Raw genomic sequence first — 21,074 nt, 5'->3', positions numbered from 1 at the left:
TGTTCATCTGAAAATGTAAATCTGTTTAAATAATAGATACAAAACCTCATAGATAGATAGATAGATAGATAGATAGATAGATAGATAGATAGATAGATAGATAGACAGACAACAACACAGGAGGCAATGCTGTCAAGGCTCCAACTTCCTCTGAAATGCATTGCCTAAATTCTTTCCTGACCTGTTGAGGATTGCAGTGGTGGTTGGTAGTGAATGAGAGTGTTTGCACACAATACTGCATTCCTGCTCTGCTAACAATCAGGAGTGTGGAGGAGCACAAGCTGTAGTGTCGTGAGCACAGTGTCTGATGACTATCACACACTGTTTCTTGAGTGGAGTCACATGGTACTCTCTTTCTCTCACGTGCACGCATCAGCACACGCACACACGAGGCTTTCTCCATAGTCCTTTGTGGTAGAGGGTTTTTTTTCTTTTGCAGGGAAACAACTATGGATTGGATAGATTCCAAACAATTGGTGTATCTGCACACACTGCTCGATTATGTAAAATCCAGACTGCTGAGGTTGTGGAAGTGAAATTGCAAAATCTGTCTTACATGTTGTTGTATAAAACGTAGGCCAATGTTGCCGCTTCATAATTCAGTGTACAAACTCAATACAACTCAAGGGACTTTAGAGGAAATATATCTATATTGCTAAAAAGTTTGATTTATGATAATCAAATTCAAATGTTTGCATACATAAGATAAAGACCTTTAATTTTGCAGTATAATAGTTATAATAGTGTTAGTATAACAATAATTAGTAGACACAAAGAATCTGTTCAAATGTTTATTCTATTTTGGTCTTGTAGGTTTAAAGTATTTTCACATGAACACTTCCATGTTTTAAAAAAATCCTTCATATTATATCTTAACACTTAAACAGGTTACCTTCCTTATGTACATGTATAGTCCTCTTCAGGATTCTGTTTTCATGATGTCCCACAGGTTGTATAATGTATGCCCCAACACATTATTTAAAGAAAAAAAACATTTTGTTCATAAGATCTACATTTTCATACCGCTGCAATGGCAATTCAATAACCTTTTTCTCAGTGAGTCACACATTTACCATGAATACAGTGTTTCTTCCTGAAATACTGTGGTCTTTTGTCAGTGCGTTTGTTAATGTTTAAGAAAACCACAAAAGTGCTGCCCTCTAATCAACATTACAAAATAACTCTGGCATGACGGCCCATGATTTGAGAGAAAACATGACAAACAGAAAATAACACTGTGATAATGCAAAACTTTTTTGCTTACTTTTTCAAACAGTAGTCTTGAGAAACAAACATATGTTTGCTGGGAAAATATCTTCTTTTAGGGGAGTTATCTTTATTAAGTTGAGACATATTTTAGAAATGCTGAACAAGAGAGTGTAATGTTTCACAGATAAAGATAACTGAAAGGATACTGAAAGAGAATTTACCAAAGTGAACAAGGCCACAGGTAGTTCTCTATTTTCTGTTTTACAACTTTCTCTTTAGTTTGCACCCCTTCTTCAGAATGGTACAGTCCAGAGCTTGACTGGTTGTCAGGGCAACAGGAAGATTGGCAGGGTAAAAGTATGGAGGGCTGGGTGGGGATCTTAGCAATAGGTTAATGCATAAATATTTGGTGATTAAAAAAAAGGAATTGTTTAAAGATTTTTACGATTATGAAGAGTGAGACAAGGTGAAAAAAAGCTTAGGGAAGTGGTAGGAAAAACATCAAGATAAAAGAGTGGTTTTATTCTGGCCTATAGGGAAAGCTTCAACAAGAAACTTGGAAGTGCTGGTCAAATGGGCGTCACTGCAAAGAGGAGACGATCCTGGAGCTTTGAAGACCCAAAAGATTTCCAGTACATTTGCAGTATAGGGCTAGGAACCACAGGCTGGGTGAGCGGATTACTAGTGTGAACAGACTCAAGTTTTAGCAGCAGCCTGACTTGCTCTCGGCAGCCACAGTCTCCTGGTCCAGTTTGATCCGGTCTCCATTGCTCTCCTCGTATGGTAATCCTTTGTCATTAGCCAAGATATTTTCTACCAGGAAACACGCTGCCTCGTCCACGTTGATGTTATCCTGAGAAAAGATCAAGTTGAATTATTAAAAATGAATAAAAAAAACCTTGCATTTGTTGTATAGACATTAATATTTTTTACTTCATATTTTTCTTTCAAGTCCACTAAACCCCTATGAAATGGAGCAGCCCTTGAAAGCAACTCGACTCTCTCAAGCTGTCCTATCACATAAAGGCAAAAAAATGGCACAAAAGGCACAAAAACGAATTACAACAAAGGCAACAGCTGTGAGACAGCGAGAGTTTCAGGACCACGATCCAAGGCCAGTGAAGACAAGGTAAACAAAAACAATGTGCTATTGTCCTTCAGAATGTGGCCCAAAGCTGTCTGCACATGGGTTAAAGACGTAATGATGACTGATAATGACTTTTGTACAGTAATGTAGCTTAAACACAAGACTATACTTGGTTGCAAATGTAAGGACATGCACTACAAATTGAAGTCCAACAACTGCGATTCAAGAAAAATAGTAAAACCTCAGACAAGGCTGGTTGAAAGAGTATCTTAAAACATTATGAGCAAGGGCGTTTGCAAAGAGCGGCAACATCTGATTGGCATCTCCAGGTGCCACCCATAAACTAAGGTGGGTTGTCTGCCAGGTCGGAGATAGAGATATTCATGTGCTTTGAGATGCATCAGTTTCCAAGTTTGAAAATGAACGTGACCGTCTGCTCAAGTCGGAACAACTCAGAGACTTGGGAAAGAACTTGGTACCACACTTGAAAACTTGATATCATATTCGTCATCAAATGCTGGGAAAAGATATTTTGTTAATGTTAAGATGCTTTTTATTAATCAACACCTAATTGCATTGACTTTTTGCTTAAATATAGCTTATGACAACTACCTTCCACACATCTTCTTTATAGCATTCACGTTATTTGCTGTTGTTATTAAAACATTTAGAATCTTCGAACTGAAAGCATGTGAACACACTGAAGCGGATGAACGACTTCCAACCCGGAAACTAGATCCGTCTACGGAGCACATGAAAACAGCAGTAGACTCAAAGTTCAAACCGATTTGTGGGGGCTTTAGTAGCTTTTCCCTTTTTTGGAGGAGCCTTTATTTATTATTTTTGTTTTTTTTACTCAGAAACATGTCTCATATGTATCTCCTTCTAAAGGATGGAAGTTTTTTAGATTTTTTGAAACGTGTTTTCTCAAGTGAATATTCTCTGTTGCTGTTAGTATGTATTTCTTTCTAAACCTGTCTCCTAAATACATGTGTTTATGTAATTTATGGTTGTCCGTATTTCACTTTTTTATGTATGTCCCAGAGTTTCAAATCAAATCAAATTGTTAGATGAATTGAATTAAGATAAATTCCCCAAGTTGTGCCAACCCAGGCAACACAATCTGGACAGGCCCCTTATTATGAGAACAGTCTGGATAACTTGTTCTTCTTCATTTTTGGTTTACTTCTGATTTGTCAATGAGAAGAGAAAGTGCACCAATCTGGACCTCCTAATTAGAGGAACGAGGTCAACGATAACGTCATAGCAGAGGTTGATTAAGGCAAGAGAAAATTAACCGCCACTCAAAATTTGACCCAGTAACCTGCCTTAGTCCCAACCACAAGAAGACAAAACTACTTTATGTCTCCATATCATCCTTACAATGCCTTTCATAAGCTAAGTACACTGTCAGACTGAAACTAAAAACATTTTACAGCATTTCTTTCACAGGTTGTTTTAGGTTTAGTCACACGCCAGACACACAGGAGGGATACTGAAAGAATGAGAATGAAAAGAAATACTTAACCATAAAACACACACACACACACACACACACACACACACACAGGCACACACAGGCACACACACACACACACACACACACACACAGACACACCCACAGACTTCACATGACACAGCACGTGACAGTTATGAGTTAATACATTTAATCTGGCTGCCAAAAGTCAACAAAGCTTTCCTCCACACGAGAGAAGAAACGTTGATGATGGTTGAATGGGTTCAAAGGATGGTTTTTAAGGCTCCTCTTGATTTATGACTTGTAGAAGTTATCAAAAAGATGAGAATGTGATGGGGAACAGAGATGAGAGAAGTATGGGATCCTCCACCCAAAAAAAAAAAAACCTGAAGTGATTCAAACACAACTACACTTTTCAAAGGAAGTTATGTCATGCAGACTGGTTGTAGACAATCGGCAGCATTTGGTTTGACTATGCTCTTACATAAGGTGACCTGCTTCTCATTTCATCTCATATTGCTTAAAACAGTTTGCCGTTAGACTGATAAAACAAGTTTCATAAAAGAGACTAGCTGTGTAAATTGTGCCGGAAGAGTAACCACAGGATAAAGAACTTTGAGGTGCTTTCGCCAATATTCAATTTCTTCATCACTACAATCCAGAGGAAAATATTACATGGTTCACAGCTACACTTTGTCAGATAGGTCATAATACTGCTGTTGCAATATCCTGAAATGTATATCATCTGACACCTACGGTACCCAGCGACAGTGATTCCAGACGTTAAAAATAAGAAAAAACAGAAATAATCAATCACTGATAGTCTTGTTTACTTTTGTCAGAAATAAAGACAAACTAGCATCTGTTTCACAACCAGCTAAAATCTTCTCATAGTAGCTTTAATTATATTATGTTAAAAATGATTTGGAATACTCCTTCTCTTTCTCAAGAGTAATATTGTACAGGACAAGATAAACATCTCACTTCACTAGATCCCATACGCACAAGGACAGAAGTAGAGGACAGCGTAAAGACATAAACACAGTAACACCAAACTTGTGACACCATAGCTAATGAGAAACTCAACAGAACATTATCTCTGAGAGAGTCCTGCTCCGGATTCCCTCACACCTCCGTGCTCGAACATCAATCAACGTCACACGATACATTATCACAGCAGCTGTCCGACGCATCCTTCCACTCCTTCAAAAGAGAAGTGTCTCCATAAGATGTGCATGAGTGGAAATGATAGAGGGGGAAAAAACATGCTGTAACTGAATATCAATGGTATTATTAGTCAAGTTTCATAACTTCAGAGCGCTTCTCACTGAAGCTTATTGTTGTGAAGCTATGAAAGTTAACTTCAATTTTACTCTGTATTGAACGTTAGGTTTGTTTTAGATAACTCTTTGGGCTTAATATATGATTTTATTCCATGAAAAATCACCAGGAAAACATGAACATTTTGTAAAGAAATTCTGTCTTGGCATTAGCAGCAGTTCTTCACCTAAAAATTGTACCCCCGTAAAGATGAGTCAGATTAGATTTAGTTTATCCATCACCGTTGTTATTGACAAAGATGAAATCAGAAGTCCTGACTCTTCTTCATTTGATTGGTCCATCAAGGAGAAGTGACATTGAAGAGCCCAGCGAAGCTCCTAGTGTTGACCTTTTTCAAACTGGCAGCGCTGTGTGCGCAGCAACATAGTGTTGTACTGAAAATGTGCGCAGCCAGTGTAAATATCCCCAACAATGGACCCTGGCACTAATTCTATTTTTTTTTTCAAAGACAAATACGTTTTGAGCAGAGATAAATTGGACTGACATTCTACAAATAAAATCAGAAAAACAACAAGAGGTACAACTTTTACCATGGGGGGCGGCGAAGCTGAACCAAGCTGAAGGTTCCTCACAGAAGCTTTAACATTGAATTTCTAGTCAGTACTTAATATGTACTGTAGTGATAATATTATATATAGTATAACGTGTTTTAAGTTAGGGCACAATACAACTATTACACAGCCACCACATTGTCGTTTCTCTTCTCAAAATGGGCTGTCTTCACTGAAGGGGGCCTTTTAATCATTTCTGTCTGAAGAAAAAGAAGTGACAAATCCATGCACTATCATGAATGTCTTTACAATCAAAGCCAAGTGGCTCTTTTTATTCTGGCTCAGCCATGCAGGCATTTCGAAGCCCATATCACATCTAATTTGCTACAAACACAAGTCATGTTCATGTGTAAAATGCGATTTGAAGCCATCACTAGTCATATTGAGACCATGACTTCAGAAGCTTTAAGGAAAAATGAACCCTCATGATGCTCAATGTTTCAGAATGCATTAATTTGAGGCCTAAGTCTTATATTTTCACACTGCTGAGTTTTTTTAAGTGTAGAAAAACAAGAAATACAACACCAGAAGCCTGAACACATACAGAAGTGTAATATTGCATTGATCTATTTCATGCATTTCGTACGTCCATCTAAGGGATCGATCTCTCACCTTGGCTGATGTTTCAAACCATCCCAGAAAGCCAGTCTCTCTGCAGAAATTGTCCATTAGGGCTGTGCTGTTAGAGATGTCTTTCTTCTGGTCGCATTTATTGGCGAGCAGCACTGAGGGGATGGGGTTGCCGTTAGCCAGTTTCACCTTGCTGTCCAGGTCATGCTTCCACTTAGCAACCGCCTCAAACGTGGAGCCTCGTGTCACGTCGAAAACCACAAACGCCCCCACAGCCTCTTTGTAATACACTCGTGTCATATTTCCAAAGCGTTCCTGACCTGCAGAGGAGAGAAAAAGAGTGTAGTTTATTAGTCTTACAATGATACAGTAAAAAGTATGCTTAAAAGGTTTTGTGTAACTGAAATTGAGTAAGGTGAATACTTTAAAAGAAGATGTGATTAGAAATCGGAAACAAAAAGCACACAAAGAGTAATCCCCCATGCAGAAAATGGTTCGATATCAAACATTAAAATTTCTTCTCAAAACCTTTTACACCTTGATAGTACGAATTTCTGTGAATACGTTCAGTTTGGTTACACTTTGTAGAGGTGACTTTGCTGTGAGCAGACTACGATCTATTTGGAGAAGCTATGACCATATTTGAAGAGAAGAATGTCTTTCAAGGTTTTCTAAAAGTATAAATGTATGGCCTCAGTTGACAATGGAATGAGGAATTGTTCTTCTAATAGAGGTTTGACATTGTAAGGGTAAAGGTGATGTGATTCTCCTGACCATGTACAGAAGTATCTAAAGTGGGAAGGAATTTGTGACATCTGTTGAACAGTATATAATGGCTCCACAAAGAACATTAAAGTGTCTATTTTCTCAGCCTACACAGCGTCTCAGTGTTGTCTGTCAGAATGGAACCACGGCCGTGACATGCTGCATCTTTATCCAGTCTGTTGATAGATTCAGCTTTAGGGACAATTATATTATTCAACCCATCACACCTCCATGAGGGCTCTGCAATTTTCTTCCTCAAAATGTGGCCTAAAAATGATGATCTCCTTTGACCTACTCCCCCCCCCCCAAAGAAGGGTAGAAGTAATCTGCCATGATAATGAGCCCATTCTCTGTACTTATTCTGTGACTAAATCTAAGGTGATATTTCACAAAGGCAAGGCAATGGGAATTACCAGCAGCGTATAAGGTGTCATCATCCATCTGAGAAGCGTTCTTTTAAATACAACTAAATCATAACTCTCCTTTCACTGAAGCCATATTTTTTCCCGTCCTTAATGTCAGTGAAATGATCTAAAATTTCACATCCGTTAGTGTTTGCTTTTAAATTTTGATTGAAGATTTGAAAAGTGTCAGTCGAGATCTAAGGTTTAAGAAATGGTTAGATTATCCTACATAATAAGATCATCTCAAATGAAACCTAGACAAGGAAATAGCCTCTTGAGGTGAGAAATAAGGAACAGTGCCCTTCTATACCTTCCAGGCTCGCTTCATATTAGCATAAATGTTCACTGAAGCGACTACTACAGGACTTCAATAAGGGAAGTGAATCTATGATAAATTTTATGAAAGGCAGCTCTCGTGACACTTGGCTGAGATACTAGGGGTTATTAATGTGATGTACAGCTCAGATTGCTTTATTCTCACATACAGTATGGAATCTCAGGCTGCAGTAAGGACCATGGCCATTTTATGCGTCCATCATTAAGTCTCATTTAGCCGTGAAGGAATATATCTTCTACAAGAAAACAATAAGGCTAACCACTTTCTATGTTTAAGTACAGTGCAGTACTAAACAATGATTTTTCTGTCAACTTCAGCCGAACAAATCGCGGTCCACTGACTTTTGGTTGAGGTTAAGTGACCTATTAGCCTTGTGACTGAAGATCTGAATCTTTGACTGGATTATGTGACAGAAATGTGTAGCACTGCAGCAAGAGCAATTTAGCACAAACAATAAATATTATCTGTTGATTAGCCAGTGTGGGCTAAACTTTTTCCAACAGAAAGTTTGGAAAATGATGTCATGGTCATGATGAGAACCTATGATTGAACAAATATGTACTACACGTTGAATAAAACTGAACTTTTTTTCAAGACGAAGCAGATATCAGTTCAAGGCTGATATATGTGCTTTACAGACAACATGGTTTCCCTCTCGTAAACCTTGCGTAAGCTCCTGTTCCACATTTTGCTATTATTGTGTGTCATGTAGTTTGGGACTTCCTTTTTGGCCTGCTGTTGTATTTGTCGCAGCCTCAAATACACTCTGGCCTTGTTCATGACTTGCATGTGATTGAGATGGTGTTGAATTTAATGCATCCTGTGACAACAGATCCGAATCCTGGCTTTTGAAAGTAAAAATTCTTAAAATGGGATCACAGATTGTGTCTTCAAAGCACCTGCCATAACATATTTTAAATGTCTTCCCTTTTTTTTTTTTTTTTTATTGGGGGGAGGGGGGGAAGACTATGAATGTCCTCCATAAGAACTGAGTCACAAGAAAAACAAGGCAAGTATTTGAGGAACTGTGAACACTGCTTCTCTAAGCATACTTTCACTTTATTGTAGGTATTAACCCAACTATACAAGGAAGTAGAGTGATGGGCGCAGTGCGGGTGTGAGCCAGAGAGTGAATTCACTGTGGGGCCCACAGGCCTGACGGTAATTGCTCATAATTGAGAGTCTAATTTTAGCCAATGTAACCCCAGGTGAATTCACAAGAGACACGACACAGTGGGATAAAAAGCCCATAGATGGAAATAAGGCTTTCGTTTCCAGGCCTCAAGGAGCTAGATCCAGCAGAGTTGAGCTAAATGCAGAAAAGATATTACTGACTTAATTGTTTGATAGTCAGTTTTATTTCTATTTAAAGGTCTGACGGGACTGTACATAATGTTGCAGCAGAGGAGGGACTTGTCAGCATGGGAGTGTAACAGTCACTGTTAGCCCTGTTAGCCGTTAGCTCATATTGCAATGAAAAACTACCAAAAAATCCCCTTTCACAGAAAAGAATTATGGAAAGCAGTAAGAGATTAGCCTTATTCACACAGCTGCCATTTTCTTTGTAAATGATGTTCAAGATGTTAAGCTCAAAAAATTTCCTATGCACACATAATTTTTATAGCTTTTTGGTAAAAGGGATAAGCCAAAATATCAAAGAACATAAAAAACTGGAGGGGCATGGAGCCAATGTTTAAGTCAAAGCAATTATTTTAACTTGTTCAGACAACAACTATAATAGCTAGCCTTTTGGCGCTACTTGATAATATTAGCATTAGCAAAGAAGTGGCAGAAAACTTGTTAACATTTGGTGTTTTACACAATACAATAGAAAAGATGTTTCCTCCAAGCTAAATGTAAGATCTGAACGCCAAGAATTAATTTACTTTCCAGCTAACACAACTGTGACTCAGAATCCAATTTTTAACTCTTCCAACACTAATGTGATATCAGTTTGTCTGTAAATGGAGCGAGCTAGCAGAATAGCTCAGCAGTAGCATAGACTATGCGGTCAGAGGTCCACGTCAGCACTATATTTCTTAGCTCCAGTAACCACACAATGGGAGTCATGACCTATAATACGCTTATGTTACCATAAACCAAAAAAATTAAAAACATGAGAAATCGTTCAAAGGGCTGCTAAGTCAGCACAGTTCAACATGTTTTAATCAGAATGATAGAAATAAACTTTCTGTGGCCAATGAAGGGAAAACAAAGACAATTTAGCAGACCCATCATTGAATTTTGACATTCATCACACCTATGAACTATGATAATAAAAAAAAACAAGGATAAGGCTGAAATTTGATGATTCATTTAGTCTAGTCTCTTAAGGAAAACCTGCTCAATTAACTCTGAAGCAACAGTGACAGCACGTCCTTGTCTACATCCCTCCCTTCACTTGATTTCCTTAGAGGTTCGTTCCTCTTTGGTGGGTCGATGTTCAAGCACAGGCAGTCCTGTAGTGTTAACCTCACTACTCATGAGAGAGACCCATGCTGCATCAAAGAGACTTGCATGGGTTGATTTTATCAATCAATATCACTGATTGCTGTTGCACATGTGCAAGTACACACATATGCACACTCACACATACACACCTGACTGGTGTAGGCTGTAATGCATCCTTGGGGTATCGATAATGTGCCATCGTTCGAAGCAGATGTCACATGCAATAACTGACAGCAAATCCCATGATGCCTTCAAGTGTCATAATAAAGTCTGACAATCATTCTGCTGCATTTACTTATCAGAGTCCTGTTGACACTAGGAAATATTTATTATTAGATTATTACTAATAATTGTTTTCATCATCAGATTTGCCAATGTTCACTTTACCTGCTGTATAATTTAATCATTTTTATCAATAATTATGTCTCACAATTAACAACAGTTAATAGTGATATCTAACCAACAGTCCAAACTTAAAAACATAATAAATTTAGCTTACTAGTGTGCACAACACTGAAAACTCAAACACCTTTACGTTTAAGGAGCTGGATCCAGCATTTTGATCATTGAAAAAGCAGCAGATTAATGAAATGTTAAAATGAAATACCCTAAACTGAACCTTTGATGACATATACTGGCTTAATATAAATACAGTGCATCTTCATATTGCTTATTCTACCCTACTCAATTTGATTTAATAAGTTAAAAAAAAAAGGCGTTGCATATTGTTGACAACTTAATAATAGATTCATTTAGACAGGTCGATTGAGTTCCATCCGTCAAAGTCGTACTCACCTGATGGTTGTCTCTTCTGTAAAAGGTTTGACTATATGAACGGCAGCATGCCAGCAAAGTAAATAGCATAGGAACCAAAGCTTGCTTCGTCCATTTATTTTTTATAATTGCTGTTGCTTTAAGACAAATGTGACTAATGGTGATGTAAAAATACTTTATTTATCATCTGCGAAATAATATGTCTTTCAAAGAAAAAAACGAGTGTCATATGCTGCTTACTCCAATAGCATAAAGCACAGGAATGGAATGAGCTGTGTGAACAATGGAGTATTTTCACAGTGAATGCCGCTGAGGAGCATGAGACTGCAGGAGAGAATAAAAATGTGTGCTGCTGCCTCAAACGCTCAACATGCCTCCAAACTAAAGAGAAGAACATGTACTGAACAGACTGCAAACTATTATGGAATTCTAGAGGCTTTTAACGAGGACATAACAGTTTAGATCACGACACTGATGAGTACTGGTGCGTGACCTTAAAGACTGTTCATTCTGTGTATCAACACGTGAAATCGTCAGGAATCTGCACATTCAGATTTGCCTGATGAAAGGGAAACTGTTGTATTACAGATGCTATATCGCCTCTGTTTGTTGTGTGGGTGAAACAGAAAAAGTCTCATCATTATCCATAGCCCTGGCAACCCCAGTTTCCTCTATGGTCGTACATGCTGCTATTATGTGGGCGGGTAACCATGGAAACTGTCCAAGCCAGACACGGCAGTAGCAACAGCAGCAGTCTTCGTCTGTTGTTAGGAGGTAACTGGCTGTGAAAGTTCCCTGCACGCCCTTCTAACAACTGAAAAAACTAAGACAGAGCAGTGTCCAGTAGTTGAGGCAGTTGCTAGCACAAGATTTAAAGGAGAAATTATGGACAACACATGACCGTGCCGGCACGTTCAAATTCCACTGAGTAGCATGTGAGGAGTGACTTACTCCAGCTTACTACTGAGCAGAATCTGAGTTCAGGGAAAATCCTCTAACCTTTACAGTGTGTGTGTTTACCCTTGTTTCTCCTCACCTTCAACTTAAAGTTTGCTGGCGGATGATCAATGTAAAGCTGTGGCACAAGGTTGCAGGAATTAAGTTTACACTAACCATCTTTGTTGAGGAATTTTAAGCAGAATATTTACATAACACCTGTTCAAACAGTCAGAGAATCTGTGCAACTATACAGAACAGGGGGAAAGAGTAACGGGTCAAAATAATTGTACAAATGGCTGTATTGTAAGTATATAGAGAATATTACACAACTACTGTACTGTTCCACAGCCAACAATGAAGAAATTAAAATCATGGGAAGCATATATGCAACAGCCTGTGCAGTCACTTGATCTCAACCCAGTTAACCCCACTGGAAGACTTTGGATTGAAATGTTTGACAACAGTCATTAAATGACTAAGGGGATACATTAAAAACAAAAGAATCATGAAGCCTCACATTGACCATTATGTCCCATACATTTTTACAGGCAAGTTCTTGATGCAACTGTAATTTGTTTTAATTTTAGACTATTATGTACTAGGCGCAAATTTTTAAAAAAATGGGGGGAAAACACCCTAAAATTAGAAAGTTAAAATAGGGTATATATATATGTGTGTGTGTGTGTGTGTGTGTGTGTGTGTAATTAAATTGGAAAAACTGTTACTTTTTGCCGGTTTAATAGACTTTTCTTGATTTGTGACCCTTTTAAACTGATCGTGACGTGTTTGTGTAACTCCTTGCAGGTCCTACTCTGTAGACAAGAAATGTGAAAGATTTGACTTCATTAAAGGACATCATCTGAAGTGAAAATGTACATAGAAACTAATGTTTGTTGTGAGAGAAAAAAATGACAGAAATTTAAAAAAATACTTTTTTCTAATATCTCTTTAAGCTGACAACCTCATGGGATCTCCTCCCAACATCCATTGTTTGTGTGTTTTAGCACACATGCTAATTCTGAACACTTGAGGCTTTTGAGAGAAAAATAAAAGCAATCATAAGGTTTGTGGACCACATATTTGTTAATCCTATTAAAAAGGGCAGCTTTGTCTTCTTAAAAAAGAGGGGTTAATCTTGTTAGTGTCAAGGGTCATGGGCTTGACTATTCCTATCAGGACTGCAGGTGAGCACTGTGATGAAAATCCTGCTAATGTGTGACCTCTTACTTTAGGAGTTCACCAAATTCACATGGCCACCATTTTTTTTATCTGATCGCATGCTCGGGGTGGGAAGTACAAATGTTCTAAAATCATGGAACTTAATTGAAAACTTATTTGGTAATCTGACAAGAGATTCTTGTTAACGTTCAATTAATAGCTCACTATAGGTAGGCCAAGTACACAAGGGAATGCCAATGTGTGCACTTCAAGCTAACATTATACATCTTTACTTTGCAGCAGGTTTTGTGAGATACCTCACTAACAATCTGGGGAAGGCGATCCAAAAAATTAAGCGACCAAAATTCCTGGATAATTTTACAGTAGCCAGAAATTTGAGACTTTTGTATCAATTAAACTGTCGAAAGATATGAATGCAAAATACTAAATACAATACCAACGACTAAAATTTTAATTCCCTGCCATCAGTATAATCTCAGAGGTGTATAAACATAGTAAATGTCTTAAAAGGTGCAGGTTTTTTGAACTATACTATGGTGGTAATCATCCTGTCCTTTAGTTCAAATCCAGGAGAGAGTAGCAATTCTAGTTAAAGATGGGGTGAGAAAGCCAGGAGCTTCACACTGACATCCATGGTCACCCCCCTGCACAACCTCTGATTACTATCATTCCAACTAGGCTGTAATTAATAAAGGTTGGTAGAAGACACAGAACTCTGAAGTTGCTTTTAACGTTGCTAAGAAGATATTCCTCCTCCTTTTCTGCACAATTAAACGGCTTAATGGCTTGTCTTGGCAAATACACTCCCAGCTTTCACACTCGCGCTATGTTACTTATCTTATTCTCGGAGTGTCCTAAGGCTGGGCCTTGTGTGAATAATGAGTTTTAGCGACTGTGTCATCTAACCTCTGTTTCTGGTCAGGATGCGTGTGTGTGTGTGTGTGTGTGTGTGTGTGTGCGTGTGCGTGTGCGTGTGTGCGTGTGTGTGTGTGAGAATGTAGATGGTTCCTTTAACCAAATGTGTGCAGTCATGTTCCCCTGTCTCCATGAATTATATCAGTCTGTGTGTGTGTCACTGTTTTATTTACCCTCACCGATCCTCTGATCGTGTGTTGTCTGGCTGTGACAGGCAGACGGCCTTCCCTTTCTCTCAGTCACAGATGCCTCTCTGCACTGAGCGCATGCTGCTAGGGCCCAAGTGACAGCAGGCAACGTGGTCCATACTGCCAATCAGTCAGTGACAGACATGCAAGTTGTCCCAGACGACAACCTTACACGACAAAATGTCCACTGTCTTCCTGTTGCTGCTATTAGTGATGGAATAAACAAAAACAGCATTCTTCTAACCATCTGTCCTGATTCTTCTTAGCTTATGAGGTTTGTTTGTCCAGTATGAGCACAATCATTTGTATAACTATCTAAAGCTAAGGCTAATTATTTTTGAATCATGAGGGCATACCAGTATTTGACTCAGTATAGAATATATTTTTTTAATTCTTTCAACAGTATAAAAAAGCTTGTCTACTTGAACCCTAAACAAACCACTATAGTTGTCCAAATTGATCTTTTTACTAGATAATTAAAAAAATAAATAAATAAAACACAATTTTTTCTAAAGTTGGGGGATGACGTCTCCAAGAGTGATTGCTGTTTAAAATCTCAATGTAAAAGGGTTCACTTTGGAGTTTCGGTAGAGAAATGTGAAGATTGGAGAAATTGACAGATTCTGTGGTATACTGTATGTTCATAATTCTATACAAACTCTATTTAAACTACAGCTCATAAAGGAAACAGTACCCCTAAAAATAAAGTAAGCAATAAACCCTTTCAGGACATGGGCCTATCTGTTAATGAGCGCTTACTTACTTGCACCACGATGAGGGACGTCAGCTAACTCTTAAGACAGAATCAAAATCTCAGACAATAAAACATTTTACAGCAAATCCTACTGAGAGGCTATTGCAGAACACAATGTACTAGAAACACTTCTCTCAGTGCAGGGTAAATCACTTGCATATGGTCCTTTTCAGCAATATTAACTGTTTTGGAAAAAACTTTTTTAAACAGAGGGAAAGAAAAGCCTGAATCAAAGTCTTTAAATGCTGACTTCTCACAGAACTATTAACTTCTGTCCCTCCAGGCATGTGACATCAGTTTTTTGTGAAACTGGACAAAACCAAACAACAGACTTTGCAAACTCTAACATAGTAAAGGACGTATTTGCCATTTACAAAAACATTTCTAAATGAATGTTCAAAATGAGTGACACTAAAAGCATTTTTTTTTTAAAGTCACTCACACGCTCACCAGCAGCCCTCACACCATGTGATCTCATTATACCTCACATGAAACCACCCACTGTAAACTGGATTTAAGAGTGACTTTATGTGACCAAGCAATTTCACATACCCTATTGTCACATGTATTTTCAGCAATGCAGATTTCATAACAACCATTTAACCATTTATTGATGCAAATGATCACATAAAGTCAGAATGACACATCATATTTTCTTTTGATTTGACTATAGTCTACCTGTATCTGTCAATTTGTGATCTAAAATAATCTGTCTATATTTAATCTTCCCCCACTCCCTCTCCCACCTGTCCTTTGGAAACACATCATTCTCAGAGTAGCTCTGTTTACACCGAGATATTTCTGAGCCTGAAGATACAGACAAACAGAGAGAGTTTGAGCCAGGCTGCCTGTCTGCCGGCAAGTAAAGGAACTTTTTATTTACACTGCTCTGATTTCTCTGCTTACCCAAGCTGCTGGTATGCACCGATTTGGTTGGTGTGTGTGTGTGTGTGTGTGTGTGTGTGTGTGTGTGTGTGTGTGTGTGTTTGCCAAGTTTAGACACTTCGAAGAGAAAAACAACACTGTAGTTGACCGAGTATCCTCTCTGAAGGAAGATACAGGAGCCACATGTGGCAAAGACACAAGAAGGATCTTACAGACATGGACAGGCATTATGGACAGCATAGAATAAATGGGGACAGTGAAGTCACTTTATAAACACTGTGTTTACTCCCATGAGAAAAACAAAACAAGACTAAAGTGAGTTTGGTTAATGGGGGAGGCGCTGGGTCGCTCATAACAACGTGACCTACATTCCACTGACAATTATGAGCTGCCGTGATCATAAAGTGGAAATGACAGCCAGCATTAACATGATCAACCGGTATTTTCTGCATAAATAATTCGTCCATGCGTTCAGGCTCAGCTGGGAATTGGCATGTTCACATAACATATGTAAAGAAAACTTAACTTGTAACATTTCATTATAATGTGAAATGTCAAGTGAACAGGTGAAAGTGAAAGTACCCCAAAGTTGTTATTCAAGCCAGGTGACTTAGTTGTGTTTTATGGTGAACCAGTGTTTTCCTACCTGCGATATCCCACAGCTGTAACCTGACCAGTGTCTTGCCGTCCCAGTTGATCACTTTTAACGCAAAGTCGACTCCGATCGTCGCCCTGTAGTGCTGCGAGAACAGCTGGTGTACATAGCGTTTGATGATGCTGGTTTTCCCCACTCCTAATTCCCCGATAACCAGCACTTTGAACAAGTACTCCTTGCACTCAGACACCGATCCCCCGGCCATGCTGATTCTGTCACTGACAACTTTTTTTCTCTCTGTAAACTCAGACAGTTTCTGCTTTCTCGCTCACAGGCTTCCTGTCCTGTGAGGGGGCTGCTGAGGACTGAATGGGGCTGGTCTGCCAAAGGGGGCTGAGGGCCAGACGAAACGCAGATTACATTTGTCTCACTGCACTTTTTCTGACTCTCCTTCTCCTCCTCCTCCTTCTCCTCCTCCTCGACGCCGCTCAGCAGCAACCACCTGATAAGTCATAGGACCCGGAAATGTGAGGGAAAGTTGACATATGTTTCAATGAGAGCTTCCTCGTGTTCTGGCGATTACAGTAAGCATGATTATGATGGTTTCATGATTACACTCATTTCTCGTATCCAAGCTCCAGGGGTTTTTTTTTTCATGAGTACTGTAATTACCATATGAAATATAGCCTACATTATCAGCATAGGGAGGAAGATAAATGTTAAAGTCCACTTGATTGTTAATTATTTTTTACTTTAGTAAATAGAATAATAGAGTCTTTGGAAACATAGAACTAGACTTCCTGTTTTTTTGTTTAAATCTACACAGGCAACAGGGCTGAAAAAGAAAATGTGATGGGGTATAGGTCTTTAATTAACACATGCTTCTTTTTAAGGTTGATTAAAAAATGTGATACCAGATAAATAGGCCTATAGGACATCAGTCTGACGTTTACATAGCTCATGTGTTAAAATAAAACAGTATAGAAAGGCCTATATTCAATAGCACTGTATAAAACATGACCATCCACAGTATTATTTGTTTTGAACGTGCAGTTTTAAAGCCTAACAATGCTAGTTGCCATATTGGAAATGATGTGTCTCTAAAGATTCACTTCCTGAGTAGCCCAACTGAGAGGTGGAGGTGAGCTGGGCCTGAAGCGTCTTGACAAACAGATAAATTGGTCATTCAAATAATTTTCCATATAAAATTAAATAGAATGCTAATACTTGCTATGATGATGCTAATTATTAGTTTTGTGTTGAAGACAGTGCTGAAAGAACAGGATGAATGTGAGGACAACGAGGCAGACAGGAAAGAGACCCTGGCCCTTTTGCTATAGGAGCAGGTCCTTATCCAAATATTCCAGTATGTCCTCTGTGTTTCTGCAATAGTCAAGAATGGAAAAAACCAAATACTGGAATCAAGAGTGTGCCTTCTGCATTTTTCTTGGACTCTTGTGGTCACGTTTAAGTTTAAGTTTGCTTACTCACAATATTGTCTGTGCAACTGCACTAGTGACAGGTTTATACATGTTATCTACAGTCTAACACATCATAGCCTATATGAAAAATTTCTTCTCTGACTGGCTCCAAACTAGTTGTGATGTCACAAATTGTCCTTGCAATTACTTATCTTAAAATAGTTTTTATATATGAGCAAACGTTATACCTCCACTTACAGATTTACAATCAAAGTGAAGTGACTGTAAGTGAAATACATTCTATAGTAAACAGGATAATTGATTGAAATATTTGTACATATTAAGTCTGACAAAATCTTGGGATTTTTGTAGTTAGAACTATTGAACGCCAGTTTTTTTTTTGTCTATTGTAGGCATTAATCAGTCTTCTTAATATAAATAGTTTTTATTTTACAGCATTGCTCAGCTTACCCAAAACATAAAGGCCTATATGTCATTCTAGATTTGACAGTGTTAAACAGGTGGTACCCTCATATATTTTACATTGATTAAAATCATTAAACAAGTTACACTATAAGAGACTAAAAACATTTGGAAATACAATACAATGCACTATGTACTGTATAGGCTTGTACTTTGAAATAATTTTCATTCTTATAGATAAAGAACTAAGAAACTTAACCTCAAGGAAACTACTTAAGTTTATAATGCAAGATTGAAGCAAAAATTGAAACACGTATAATCTTGTTACAAGAAGCAACTAATCATCGGTTACTTTAACAACTCAATATTTTCAAGAGGATACAGTCGACTCAAGTTAGCTTTTAAAGTTACCCAAAAACCAAACACAACGCTCCGTGACAAGTTTCTGAGGACAGTTTCAAAATGTATAAACTCGTTTTTCTGTTGACATTCTAAATATAGAAACATTTATCAGTATTACAAACATACCACCTGTGTGAAAAACAAGAGATGGCTCAACAGTATTACAAACTTTTAAGAACTTGTACAAGTACTGTGTGTTCATTACAATGACACAGCAAACTCAGAAAACATGAGAAATATCAACACAGCATAAAAAGCATAACGTAGGTCTTCTATCATGTCCTCAATGTGTTTCACATTTGTTCTCAGGACTATGAATGAGTGTAAACTGAATGCACACAACCGATCACCGACAATCACGCTAACCTGTGTCAGCTACAAAATCTGGAAGCAGGGATGTAGGTTGATAACTACTGCGATTGGTACATGATTTTTTACATCGTATATCATACAGCGCAAAGTTTTAGCAGAATTATTAAGTGATAATGTTTTTTTTCTGATGAGCACACCTTGTAACACATAAAAGTAATATTCAACCAACTTACTGCACTTTTCTTATAGTTAATCTCTTTATAAAAGTGAAATCGTGATGAGGTCCGATTACACAAAGCTTAGGTGAGACTATAGATGACAAAAGGCAAAAATCAAATAGTTTGTGAATGCAGCTGTTCCTGCTGCACATATTAACATACCTGCACGTGTGCAGCAAAGAGGAGCAGAGCAAATAAAAAAAATGGCATGAAATGCACTTGAGCTTTTACGCTCCTCAGAGCTGTATGTATCTTACAGTGCACAAACGGCACACGCTTTGATTTGTTTTTCCCTTTCGGTTCATTTGTCATAGACCACTCTTACTGCATCCCCACAGCTACATCCTTCATTGTGATTCTTCATGTTGCTTAATTCATCCAAATTTGGCACGACAGCTGACGAGATTTGGCACTGGTCCCTGCTTTACATTTTACAGAAAGGCTCTGTGATAAGACAGCCCTTCAGGAAAGGTAGCACACATTAATGATGTTTTTATACTTATAGTTATGATAAACCTCTTACTGATAAAAGCAGGATAATAATTATAAGGAAACTAAAGAGAGAGCCAAAATAAAAAGAAACCTTAGATGATAATAAAATCATGTGCTTGTAAAGTATGTAACTGTACATGTGTGAATTCATATTTGCCCATGTGTTATCGGTATGTAATGATTATCAGTGTTGCTCTCACAGTGTTGAGGAGCTGTGTGCGAAGTCTTGGAGGATGTTTGAGGTGTAGATTGAGCTCGGAGGGCTTCCGAGCATGGACTCCATGGCAAGGGAGTCGCTCAGAGAGTCTCCCGAGCACACAGAGTCTCTGAAGGGGGAGGGGGGCGACAGAGCAAGGGAATCCTCCAGAGTTGGCTTGCTCTGAGTCAAATCCTCGCTGTCTTCGTCCTCCTCCTCCCCCTCCTCCTTGGCATCATAAATGTAGCTGTGTAAGAGGTCTAGTTCCTCGTCCTCAGGTCCCTCTTCCTCAAATGCCCCAACTTTAAGGGCTTGAGGAAGCTGAGAGGGTGTCAGGCTCAAAGGCTCATTGGCAGGGAGGGTTTCCCTGGTGGTGAAGTCATTAAGTGCAGGGACATAGGAGCTGTGTGTGTCCACCACAGCCCCTTGTAAGTGCTCCGTGGCGCAGCCCTTCGAGTTGGAGGGCAAATAAGAAGCCGGCTTATTCAAATTAGATTCCAGCCCTTGTCCAGAGGAAGCCGGGGTCCAGAGGGGGCGCTGGGAATCACCATCGTCAGCCTCCTCTGACAGGTTGTACAGAGGCTTTGCTGCGCGCGGTTCTTGTGCAGGATGGTGGTCTGTGCCAAGGTCGCGGGACGGGGGCTCACAACTGTGGGGGTCGGGGTTGTTAGTTAGGGGCCTGATGACCGCCGTCTGATTCAAGCCGGCTTCCTGTTTCCTCACATGCACAGACAGTCTGTGCCACACATTCCCCCCCTTCGGAGGGTGTCTTGCACCTGATTCAGACCATGACACAGACTTGCCATTAGAACTATGAACGAGATAAAGACTGAAGTTACTAACACTGGAAACCGGCAAGTGGTTGCAGAAAAGCAACATCAACACAGCAACATGACACAACAGAGCAGCAGCATTTCAACATATCTGATGCATGTTAAAATACTGTCTAGTCACATGACAATAACAGCATTGTTAAGAGGTTCAGTCATGAGCTCCGAGGAGCCAATGATTCATAATGTGCTGAAGACAGCGTAATGATTTTTGATCACTCAAAACACTGAGCATATAGAATTTGGAGAATTTCCTCATGTCTCGGGATATTCATTTTGGTTAAAATGGGACGCATGCTTTTGAAGTAAGTATGTCAGTTGGTGCCTTAACTGGCCTGAGGACGACACAGAGTTTGGAA

At 38.8% G+C, this 21,074-nt stretch overlaps 2 protein-coding genes across 3 annotated transcripts in view; both read right to left on the bottom strand.

Annotated features, from left to right (window-relative positions):
• Window positions 1-778: 778 nt before the first annotated feature.
• Window positions 779-17,006, bottom strand: rab32a (RAB32a, member RAS oncogene family). Its single transcript, XM_079341230.1, has 3 exons — window positions 16,473-17,006; window positions 6,278-6,555; window positions 779-2,062 (listed from the first exon to the last, which is right to left on the bottom strand). Exons 1-3 carry the CDS (start codon window positions 16,684-16,686, stop codon window positions 1,913-1,915), a joined length of 642 nt encoding a protein of 213 aa, XP_079197356.1. The 5' UTR covers window positions 16,687-17,006; the 3' UTR covers window positions 779-1,912.
• Window positions 17,007-17,112: 106 nt separating this feature from the next.
• Window positions 17,113-21,074, bottom strand: part of grm1a (glutamate receptor, metabotropic 1a) — a 35,857-nt gene continuing 31,895 nt past the window's right edge. Inside the window, exon 9 of one of the 2 annotated variants that reach the window (XM_079341207.1) lies at window positions 17,113-20,696. In XM_079341207.1, coding sequence (XP_079197333.1) covers window positions 19,886-20,696 — 811 coding nt within the window. In that variant the 3' untranslated portion in view covers window positions 17,113-19,885. The remainder of the gene's footprint in view (window positions 20,697-21,074) is intronic. The other variant, XM_079341208.1, reaches the window with a different exon arrangement.

The sequence above is a fragment of the Symphodus melops genome (genome assembly GCF_947650265.1).
Source record: "Symphodus melops genome assembly, chromosome: 1".
Taxonomy (NCBI): Eukaryota; Metazoa; Chordata; class Actinopteri; order Labriformes; family Labridae; genus Symphodus; species Symphodus melops.
This window is presented reverse-complemented; position numbering and strand designations above follow the sequence as displayed.

Bases quoted from the DNA above. Each gene is read 5' to 3' on its own strand.
- rab32a (XM_079341230.1), bottom strand. From the start codon at position 16,686: ATGGCCGGGGGATCGGTGTCTGAGTGCAAGGAGTACTTGTTCAAAGTG. The intron at 6,556-16,472 runs GTAGGAAAACAC...TCTCCTCTGCAG, and splicing joins ACAGCTGTGGGATATCGCAG to GTCAGGAACGCTTTGGAAAT. The intron at 2,063-6,277 runs GTGAGAGATCGA...ATCTTTTCTCAG, and splicing joins GGTTTGAAACATCAGCCAAG to GATAACATCAACGTGGACGA.